Source organism: Asterias rubens, chromosome 15, assembly GCF_902459465.1.
Source record: "Asterias rubens chromosome 15, eAstRub1.3, whole genome shotgun sequence".
Lineage (NCBI taxonomy): Eukaryota > Metazoa > Echinodermata > Asteroidea > Forcipulatida > Asteriidae > Asterias > Asterias rubens.
In genome coordinates this window covers 6,568,918-6,580,773 of record NC_047076.1, presented here as the reverse complement: position 1 = coordinate 6,580,773, position 11,856 = coordinate 6,568,918, and the positions used below count along the sequence as shown (strand labels likewise).

At 39.9% G+C, this 11,856-nt stretch overlaps 1 protein-coding gene across 1 annotated transcript; it reads left to right on the top strand.

Moving 5' to 3' along the window:
- Positions 1-92: 92 nt before the first annotated feature.
- Positions 93-11,709, top strand: LOC117300027 (nucleolar MIF4G domain-containing protein 1-like). Its single transcript, XM_033783677.1, has 15 exons — positions 93-208; positions 575-881; positions 1,469-1,594; positions 2,255-2,411; positions 2,834-3,431; positions 4,241-4,311; positions 4,873-5,001; positions 6,188-6,312; positions 6,937-7,030; positions 7,478-7,580; positions 8,098-8,228; positions 8,674-8,927; positions 9,227-9,391; positions 10,020-10,151; positions 10,850-11,709. The coding sequence occupies exons 2-15, from the start codon at positions 612-614 to the stop codon at positions 11,144-11,146; spliced, it is 2,652 nt and encodes an 883-aa protein (XP_033639568.1). The 5' UTR covers positions 93-208; positions 575-611; the 3' UTR covers positions 11,147-11,709.
- Positions 11,710-11,856: the final 147 nt, after the last annotated feature.

The window sequence follows — 11,856 nt, the reverse complement described above, 5'->3', positions numbered from 1 at the left end:
AAAAATGTTATTGTTGAACTCTCATTACGATTATAAAGTTACCAGCGCAAGCAATGTCTTGTACCATGTTCATGTTAAAGCCCTCGATGATAGAGCCATGATGAACACGTGTGGAACTGATCATAACACACTGCGGACACATGCAATCACCTGATCGGCCTCAACCTTAGCTTCAGAAAAGAAAGGGGCACCAAGGCCAACTGAAAGGGTACCAAGGCCATTTTCAAACCTTTGTTTGTTGATGATTATGTTATTAATCTTTGGCTGCTTGTCTGGTATTTTGGCTGACAAATTTGTAATTTTTTGCGGATAACTTTCCGTATGGCGCCACCACTTTTTCACTCATTTTTACAAAAAGGGATATATCAATCAGGTAAATTAGATACTATATTATTTTATTTCGAATGAAAAAGTGGTGGCGCCATACGGAAACTTTTCCTTTTTTTTGCTTTCAAAAGTTTTAATAACTTCATTTTTATAAAGCTATTTTTAGATAAATGTTTTTTTTAATCTGTTTATAGCTTTTTTAAAAATCTTTGTTCATTGATTTTTCCATCTGTTTTTCCTCGAACAGCACAATGCAGGCTAGGTGTGAATAAAAATTTTTAAAAATGAAGTCATCTGGAGGAGGAAGGGGGCCCGGAGGCCAAGACAGAGGGCCCCAGAACCTGAGTCGCGCCAAGGTTGCTGTACACAAAATGATGCTGAAAACAGCAGAGAGCAATAAGAAAACGACCAACAATAAAAACAAAAGCAGGGCTAAGGTGGATCCTAGGGAATCCATGTTCAAGGGCCCTCAAGGACTGTCAAGGAAGGAGAGGCGGAGGCAAGCAAAACAGGAGAAGAAGTCCAAGATGATTGCTCTCCATTCCAAGAAGCCGGTAAGTTTTGCTGCTTGCCAAACTTCAAATGTAGGCTTGGGCAGTTCCGTAATTTTTGGAACAGGTTCCAGTACCAAAACAGAATGGAACTGAGGTAGCAGGAGACTGTAAATGTTTCTAAACTTTAAGATAAGATGTTGGTAACCTTTCAAGCAAATCACTGCAGCACCACTCAGCTGATCCATGACCCACCAAAGTGCATTGAAGGAATGTCCAGAAAAAATGCACGGTATCAATATTGTTTCCGGACTTTCAGATAGTAGTTCAGATGGAAGTATAATTTTTTTTTGCCAGAATCATGGTACTATTATAGATTTCGTCCGAATTGAGTGCTACAGCTATGGCATTTAGCAACACTCATGGCAACAGTAAAGCTATGCTGAATCCACACATTTTGACAGCCTTATCTAAGTTTTAAAATATGTTATTATTGATTTACCAACCTGTACTCTAGTCTTTCAATCAATCAATCAATCAATATAACATTTATTACATCATCCTAATAGCAGAGGCTTGTAGCGGATATGCCCGTTACAACACAAAACAAAACAGGATAACAGGACTAAATTATTTGTTTTTATATGCAGGGCACCTCAAGTGATAAGGTCGGAGGTCATCCAGGATTATTCCAGACAACCGATGCAGAGGTACCAGGGAAGAACAGGGAGAAAAACAAACGCAAGAAAATCAATAGAGCAAGGAAGCTGAAGGAAGTACGACAGTCTTTCAAACTGTTTTTGAGATATTTTTCCCAACCCAGCATTCTGGTCCGCTGGCCAAATGCCAGTTTGAACACCTGTGGACCAGTCAGAATTCTCTCCAAGTGGTTGGGCTGGCTAGTTCAGTTTAGAAAAGTATCCCTATTTAATACGAACTATGGACTATCAACAAAGCTGATGGACTGGTGAAATGACAAGCCAACTGGCCCTGCTGGCCAGTCACTAAAGGGCAAACCCTACTAACCAACCAACATTCCCCTAATTCCTACAAGATCCATACTCAAAGTTTCTTTTCAAAATAAACAAAAATTACGGAGACGTGTTGATAGTATAAAACATTTTGGGCGAAATAGTTCCCTTTTCAGAAGTAACATGGTTTTTTTAAAAGAGGTAATTTCTCATAAAAATGTTTGAATCTAATAAAAGACTTCAGGCCTGAAGCATTTTTAGGCACACATATTTGTGTGACAAGGGTGTTTTTCTTTCATTATTCTCTTGCAACTTCAACCACCAATTGAGTCAAAATTTTCACAGGTTTGTTATCTTATGCATGGAATACACTAAGTGAAAATACTGGTCTTTGACAATTACCAAAAGTGTCAAGTGCCTTTAAAGATAACTACAACTCTATGGTTTGATCACTTGTGACCCCAGGAGCAGGAGGCAGCCAAGAGAGAGGAAGAGCTGGCTGAGGCTAACAAGGACGATGAGAAGACAATCAAGAGGCTGGAGAAGGAGCTAAATTTTAAGAAGAATAGAAAGACGAAAGCCAAGATTACGCCCTCGATCTTCAAGGCAGATGGGCTGGACTGTATCCTTGAAATATTTACTTTAAATAATCTGTCAGTGATTATAATTTGGATTGTTTTGATCCTCTGTTCTGTAAATCATGTGTGAATCAAGGCAGTCACTGGTTGGCTCAGTGGTATCTGTCTCTGCCTTTCACCCTGGTTTAAGCTCGGACCATTGCATTGCTTGTGGATTGGGTTTTCCAGTCCTTGCCTGACGCTATGGGTTTTCCCTATCGGGGATTTCCTCCCACGTCTAAAACTGAAATTTGTTCATTGTCTTCTCAACAAAGAGTTTGTGTGATGTTTATGATGCTTTGTTGACTATATAATTAAATGAAGTGCAAATGAAAGATGGAAGATAGGTTAAAGTTAAATTTCAGCATGATGTGCAGATTAATCTTTGCACATTATATTTGTTTCCTTTACAACTTGAAAAAATCAGACCTTTTGGATTTTGTAAATGCTGACTCGGAGGACTTTCTGAAGGATATTATGCAAGACGGTGACACAAGAGGTGATACAGACAGTGGGGATGATAGTGACGCAGACAGTGAGGACTCCTCACATTCAGGCACAGTCACAACAAATTCCAAATTCACTAGTTCCAAAGCTGGGAGCAGAATAGAGGATGGTAGCGAAGGTGATGAAAGTGAAGATGACCAGGGGTTCTCCGGGGACGGAGACGACTTTGATGAGGATGAAATAGAAAATGAGGAGGCTGAGGTCACGTCTGACAGTGACAGTAAAAACAAACCATTCGACAAGAATGGGCAATCCAGCAAAGATTTGAAAAATTCCAAAAAGTCGGCAAAAAGGAAACATTTCGAAGAAAACAATCCTGAAGATGGTTCGGAAACGGAAACGCCTCGGAAACTACCAGAAGTGAAGATGGATCCGTACGGAAATTTGATCGGCGAGGAGAAAAAGGCGACGGGGACGTACATTCCGCCTCAGAAACGAGCCAAGATGATGGGGCACGACGAGCAGAAACAGGAGCAACTGGACAGACTTCGTAAGCAGCTGAAAGGTTTAATCAACAGGTGAAGTTTTTTGTTGATAAAGTTGATTGATCCACAAAGTTCCGCCCCTTAAGTGTGTTGACCAATCCTTGTTGCTGCTGACTGCACAAGAGTTGGGTTGATAGAATAGATTGAGTAATTAAGTCCCGCCTGTTTAGTTTATTGACCAATCACTGCTGCTTCTGACTGTACAAGAGTTTGATTGATAGACTAGATTGAGCAAATAAGTTCCGCCCCTTTGGTGTATTGACAAATCACTGCCGCTTCTAATTGCTCAAAGGTTTGATTGATAGAATAGTATAAGCAATTAAATTCCGCCCCTTTAGTGTATTGACCAATCACTGCTGCTTCTGACTGCACAAGAAACGAGCCAAGATGATGGGGCACGACGAGCAGAAACAGGAGCAACTGGACAGACTTCGTAAGCAGTCTGTTCGTAAGCAGCTGAAAGGTTTAATCTTTTTTCGTGGTCTGCAAGAAAAAGTTTCCCATCACACAGTGCAATTTCTGCATAGTTGCGTAGAGTTTTGGTAATTTATTTTGCTTCAGTCCGGTTCCAACCCAAGACCTTCTAGTCCTTGGTTTCCCTCTATTTCTTCAAAAGTTTCGTCATGGTTAATGAAACCACCTGCAGCTGGGTGCATTTTGTGCGCGGCATCGCGGGCTGGCCTAACGATCAAGAGGCAGAGATGCACTCGTCCATCCCAGCTGAGTGGCGTTGCTAGGCCATCGGAGTGGTGGGTGGGGGCTTTTGCACTACCAGAAGTTGGACCAATGTTTCAAATCAATACTAATGATTGTGATATTCTGTGTGTTTTCTGAAAATCTAGATTGAGTGAGTCTAATGTCCAGTCTATCAGTGGACAGATTGAAGAATTGTACCTCGTCAATAGCCGCAATGGTAAGGAGAAATATCACAACAAACTTTGAAATATATACCCCTACATCAACTGAATTCTTCTTATCTTTGTCTTCATTTGACTGTCTCCATTACACTGGAATCCCTTTTCATGTGCTCATTTACTCTGATATAAATGAGGTAGAACCCAGCTGATTATGGACTACTACATGTGTATACTTCATACTTCTACATATGCATATTCAGTTATTCATGTATATGTATGCAGATATAAATGAGCTATCAACCCAGCTGGGACTCCTATTTACCTTGATATTCTTTTATTTGTGTATTCATTTGTGTATTCATATATGCAGATATGAATGAGCTATTAAACCCGCTGATTATATGGACTCCTACATTCCTTAATATTTTATTATTTGTGTATTCATATATATGCAGATATGAATGAGCTCTTAACCCCGCTGGTTATGGACTCCTACATTCCTTAATATTTGATTATTCATGTATTCTAATATGCAGATATGAATGAGCTCTTAACCCCGCTGATAATGGACTCCTACATTCCTTAATATTTTACTATTCATGTATTCAAATATGCAGATATGAATGAGCTATTAACCCAGCTGATAATGGAATCCTGCATTAATTTGATTCTTACTGGTGAGAGGCTTGTCATGGAACACGTCATGTTGCTAGCCATACTCAACACCAATATCGGAAACGAAGTGGGTAAGGTCTATTTATGTGGACATAATAAGTGACACTCCAATTTCAAAATACCTCCTAACCTAAAATCTTGATCCATGTTTCAGAGTTTATTCTAAAAAAAAAAGGTTTTTTTTTAATGAGATACTGTAGCACATTACAAAGCCGGGCGGCCACATCAAGATGAGGGCTACACTTAAAGGGAAGGTACACGTTTGGTAATTACTCAAAACAAATATTAACTTAAAAACTGACTCCGTAATGAGCATTTGAGAGCTGTTGATAGTATAAAACATTGTGAGAAACGACTCTCTGAAGTAACGTAGATTTTGAGAAAAAGGTAATTTCTGACTAAAATATTAAGAGACTTCTAGCTAGAAGTCTTTTATTCCTATCGGAGAGCACACAAATTCATCTAACAAGGGTGTTTTTTCTTTCATCATTTTCTCGCAACTTCGATGACCAATTGAGCCCAAATTTTCACACTTGTTAATTTATGCTTATTATAGGATACACCAAATGAGAACAATGGTCTTAGACAATTACCAAACGTGTACAGTGCCTTTAACTGATTTGTGTCCTCAACTCAAATCAACTGCCCCAATACACCTGTTTATGTTTGTTGTGCTGTCATTAAGCCTTCAAAGACTCTTCTTGGGATTAAAACTTCAGGGGCACTTTGCCACCTACTGCTAGAGCTGAAACAAAGATACCCCCTTCACAATCCGTAAGGATGTAGGCATGGGTAATGTCTACTAGGAGCCCGGCTTGTAGAGTATAGAGTGCAATACCTTCTTAACTTTTTACGAAGCAGTTATGATTAAGTGCCTTGCTCAAGGACACAAGTGTCATGACCGGGATTTTAACCCACAATCTGCTGCTGGTAACACCAGAGCTTGGGTCCAGTGAAAACTAGACTGCTCGGCCACGACGCGCCGTAATAACTCTCGCCCATGACATTGGCTGAGTAATATATCTTGTTGTAAGTCATCTCCTCTAAAGTGACAGAGAATTGTGAGTTTGAATCCTTGGGATTGTTTAACCTCGGGACTGTGGGAAACACCTACATGTAGTACACAGTGCTTATTACACATAAAGGTGTTCTCAACCCATCCCCCCCCCCAAAAAAAAAGAACAAAAAAAACCAAAAAACTATGAAAGTAGGGGTCCAAGACCGCTCCATTTAATCTTTTGTCACAATCTATATCAGGGGCACACTTCATCCAAGCAGCTGCCTGCAAGCTGGACGAGCTGTACAGTCAAGGTGGTAACTACGGCGACGGTAAACATTGCGACAACATTGTCCTACTCTTCACGCATCTCTACAACTTCAAGGTGAGCCAATTTTCCCTCCTGGGCCCAAATTTATTAATACTCTGAGCGAGACTTGGGGCAGTGTACCAGTCACAAGTGATGTGTATATGTTGGTAACATTTCGGCTGGTAAACGGGTCTTTTATACAAAATGTATGTCTATACTAGCTAAGTATAGTTTCATGAACTAGGGACGTGCATTTCACATAGTTGCGTGACTAAAGTAGTCCCCCTGATGTTACATGGGCCCAGTTTCATAAGGCCTGTAAGCACAACAAAGTACTAAGCACAAAAAAAAATCATGCTTAGCAGAAACTGGGTAGGTACCAATTCAATACAGTTTACATAGTTTGCTTAGCAAAGAAATTTGTCCGAATTTTTCTGCTATACAGCTTTAAGAAATTGGGCCCTGAAAGTTACCATCCTCCCCTCCTCCCCTAATGCTGGACCGAATATCTTACGTCACATTTTGAGGCTTGTGAATACTCCCAGACAGCCTTAGAAACTGACATTTAGAAGCCTTAAAACATGGCAATTACCTGCCAAACTGACCTTTGACCTTGCATACTGTATGCGTACAGGGAAAGATATAGTAAAAATGTAAACAATAATAAATGTGCGAAGTATTTTTCCTGTTTCATATCAGGTGATTCATTGCACGTTGGTGTATGACATTATAAGAAAACTTGTAGACGGCTTCACCGAGAGGGACATTGAAATGCTGCTACTGATCCTGAAAAGTAAGAGCACCAACTACATGTTTCAAAATAATATTTGGCTGCAAGTTTCACTTTGTATTAACCACTTTACATTGTTTTTCCAAACCCATGTTTGTATGACGGAGATTGGCTGTTGCCAGCTTGGTGTTTATACCTCCTTGTGCGAGTTTGCTGAGTTCCCTTCATGGGAAGATCATCTGAACAAACAAACAAACAAACAACCCAACACACGAACAAACAAACAAGCTCAATGGTAAAGGGATAAAGAAATCTTCTGTAGAATGTAACAAGTTTGTGGGGCCTAAAGGAATTGGTTCATTCTTCCATGTGTTTTGTTTCTATCATTGTAATTTTAAAGATTTTTTTGTTTTCCCTTTCCTGTAATTTGCGATTCGTCCGCTGTTGGTTTGGACAATAAATACCAATATGAATACAAAAGTAGATTATAATGTTTTCTTGCATTGCTAGATGCCGGCTTGATGTTACGGAAGGACGATCCGTCATCTCTGAAGGAGATCATCTTACAGATCCAGACTAAAGCCAACACATGCTCCGAGGAGTTCAAACAACAGTGAGCAATATTGGTCTTAGTTACTTGACGACAAAGTACAGACTCCGTAATTTAAAAAAAGAAATTAAAAAAAACTGAGAAAGTTTCATTCTGAAAGTTCTTTGATTACAAAGGTTTATATCAGTGCTAGTCCTCACAAAAAACATTTCCTTCCATCTAAAATGGTGACACAATTTGAGAAAATATCAACATCATTCATGAAAGTATAGGACGTCCTACAGCAACAGTTGTAGCAGTGCTGCCAACTCGCCCTGATTCTGCAGAAAGTTCCCTGAAAAGAAACCAATCTTTGAATGTTCTGATGAACAAACTTCAAAATCTCCCTGATTATATGTGTGATTAATCTAAATAACTCGCTGAGTGTTGTACAAAATCTTCCCGATTGCAAGATGCAAATGTTGGCAACTCTACCATAGCCATAATTTAAGTTGCCAATTCGGATACAGCCTAAAAGTGTAGACGAAGTTGAAGTTACTGACACATTTTTTCCCCCAAAAATATATTCTTCTTTGCTTAGGTCTCGGGTTAAGTTCATGCTAGAGACCATCTATGCCATTCGGAACAACAACGTGCGCAAGATTCCAAACTACGACCCGGCACAGCTCGATCACATGAGGAAGATCTTGAGGCTGCTCATCAAAGGCAAAGGTTAAAATTTTCCTTTCAAGTTTATAAAGCACTGACAAACTCTTACTAACAAAAATGTTTTACCAGCCAAATTTCCACATAATGATTGTGGCTGGTGTCGTGCTAGATTTTGCTTTTGAAAACAATTCTCGCTAAGAAGGTTTTTTTTTTTCACTCAACAACTTTGGCAAATAACCTCTTAAAGCCTGTCAGCACAAAAACTTGCTAAGCATAGAAAAATCTTGTCTAACAGAATCAGTGTAAATTGAATTGAATAGGAGACTTTCCAACGCTAGGTGGCAGCAGACATACCGGGTAGATTTCCATTGTTTACGTAGTTCTGAACATGCGCATAATTCTGAGAACAATGGATTTACCCGGTAAGTCTGCTGCTCTCTATCGTCTCAGAAAGTCTCCCATTGAATTGAATTAACTTTGTTACTTTAATGCCAATTTATGTCAACAGGTCACAATGACAATGATGCCACCCTGCGCGTGTCTCTTGAGAATTTGCTGATGGCCGAGGAGAAGGGACGCTGGTGGATCATCGGCTCTTCCTGGGCTGGTAACCAGACTACCTTCAACCAGGACACCAGGCCCAAAGGAGAGACACCGGGAACCAGTGATAAAACCAGCAGCTTCATCAACGAGTTGTCACGGCAACAGCGGATGAACACCGATCTCCGGAAGACGATATTCAGTATAGTCATGACAGCAGAGGTAAATACCACAGAGATAGTTTTTGGGGTTTATAATCCACTCTAGGGGCGGCGGAGTGAGGGGAGGTTGTTTCGTTCAATTATATCACATTGTTGGCTATAGCACAGTTTATCATTCTTAAAACCACAGTGAATTATATTGAATTAGGGTTGACTATGTACTTTGGAGATGCATTCCCTACATGATTTTGCTGGCCAATAGTTAATCATTCAAACCATAGTGGATGATGGCCGTGGATGTGATTGAATAGTCAAACAGTAGGAGGGTTGACTATTTGTTCTCTTCTCATTGTATTCAAGGACTACGTGGATGCCTTTGAGAAAGTCTTACGTCTGAACATCAAAGGAGGGCAGGAGAGGGAAGTAGTTCACGTCCTGATTAATTGCTGTCTCCAGGAAGCGACCTTTAACCCCTACTACGCTCATCTTGGCTGCAAACTCTGCCAGTACGATAGAAAATACAAGGTAGTTTTGGGGTAGACTGGCCCCCTTCTTTCTTGTAGGATACAGACAGGCTTTTGTATCACAAATCTAATGGTGACATTGGGTTGGTGTTTATGCTTTTGGTTGCCCTTTTGTTTGGGGGGGGGGGGTTAAGTAACGGTGGTTTCTCTATCCATTTTAATAACTCTTTTACATACCATCATTTGTTAAAATTTCATAACAATTTTAGGTTTCTGTGTTTTTTATAATATCAATTTGTATTATTTTAATGAGCAGGGAGGGCACTTCTTTTTTTATGACAGTTTTTGATGTTTTTCCCTGGACGCTATTGTTTTGTCCTAAGAATAAAAAAATAAAAATAAAATAAACTATATTTCATCTTGACTGAATTCAACCTGTATATCACAAATAATCCAGTTTTCGCTTTAAAAGTTGGTTGGCTTTTGCAACCGACTCAATTTGTAAACGTGCAGTCCGTGATATTTACATGGATTAATATGGTCATAGACCCCAACTGTCTGTTACATTGTTTGTACAGGGTTTGGTCAATTTTTGATTTTGGTAGCCAATGGAATATTGAACTCCGTAGATTATCGGGTCTATAACTCCATTTGAAGAATTTATTTGACGTAACACTTTTTCTCTTCAGATGGCGTTCCAGTTTGCATTCTGGGACAAATTTAAGATTCTTAGCGAGATGTCGAACAGTAACAATGGCAACCTGGCGCTTCTTCTAAGCCAAATGTTGGTGTCCAAAGCTGTCGCAATAACTGTCCTGAAGGTCAGTACAACACGTACAACGGAACGATATCCTTGGTGTTTACGGTTAACCATCCTACTCTTGGCACTTGGTACCATTTTCCAGAAATTTGTTCACCCTTTGAATTCATTTTAACTGCACAGGTGGTGTTGGGTGGCGCAACTGTGTGCAGAACTAAACTGTGTACATGTGTGTAATATGTAGATGCATTCATCGCATGAATTGATATTGTAAGCTGGCATAGTTCATCATTCTTAAAACCTCAGTGGATGATATTGAAGGGTCAAAGAGTAGGAGGGCTCACTATGTAGTGTGTACTGTGTTGTATACAAACACCACATAATATCATATTGCAAGCTGACATGTATTTACTATTTGAAACACTAGCTGTTGATATTGAATGGTCAGACAGTAGGAGGGTTGACTGTGTGCTGTGTAGATGCATTCACTACATGATATCATTTTGCTGGCTAGCATAGTTTTGAATGGTCAGACAGGGTCAATCATCTCAGTTTATTAACACATCCATGCTGTTTAATAACCAATCAGGCAACAAGTTTTGTTTGCGTGATGCACGCCGTTTCGCGAAAAACGCCTGGCTGTGTGTTCCAAATTGCCCATAAAGATGGCCGATTTACGTCTTGTTGGAACTTTTTATATTATAACGTTTCATTTTTTATTTTTTCTCAACCAAGCTTTTTATTTTTTCTCGGTTTCAGGTGATAGAATTCGCTGATATCGACAAGTTGACCGTGCGCTTCCTCCGCCAGACATTACGCTCGCTGCTTCTCCACCGCTCCAGAGAGTCCACCGTGGCCGTCTTCAGTGCGGTGACCTCGCTACCAAAGCTGCGCTTTTTCAGAGAGGGCCTGCGATTGTTTCTACTTCACTTCGTGCTGCCCAAGACGGGCAGCAAGGGACATGAAATCGGCGACGACATGAGACAGAAATTGCAAGAGAGAGTCAAGCTGGCAGATCAAACCCTGGCAGGTGAACGTCCTGACGCTCCGATTTGAGAATTGGATCGATGCGATTAAGCAAGAAAATAATCATCCCAAACCTCAGCGCCTGTGTCGCTTTGTCTAGAGGATGACCCAACCCCTTGAACTCGCTACATTTTGGATGTACCAACTGTTCACACAAGTTTGAAATTTAGAGGTTTGAGCAGAAGCAGGGCTGCGTTTTTTGTTTTACTTCCCTCGATGGAAACTTCATCTCTTAGGAATATCTGAAAGCATTGGGAGACAATCGACAAATTTTGAAGTTGGGAAAAATCCTGACAATGGTCATGATATTTAACCCTTGGGGAGTAAAAAGCAAGAACTGTTCAACAAATCCGTCTACTGGACAAAGTTACACAGAAATAAAGATCCGGAGTATTCTGTTTTCAATGTTATCTTATAATTTTGGTTTATTATACATGATGAATGTGTTAAATAAAAGTCCATTACATCTTTACGGCTACTGCGTGCCCATTTTGTTACTCATTCAATTATCAACATAAAAACGGAGTGTACTGTTATGGCATCATAAACAGTCAAATCAAAGTACCAATGTTGAGAAAGGGGGGGGCGAAGAAAACAATGTAGAAGGAATATTTTATCTAAGAAAAGAATCATTGATTTCAGATATATTTGTACAGATTTCAGTAAAGTTAGTTGACACAAAGAGGAGTAAATCCGACGCTAAACACACCACTATAGGCGTTTGTGCATAATCTCCTCAT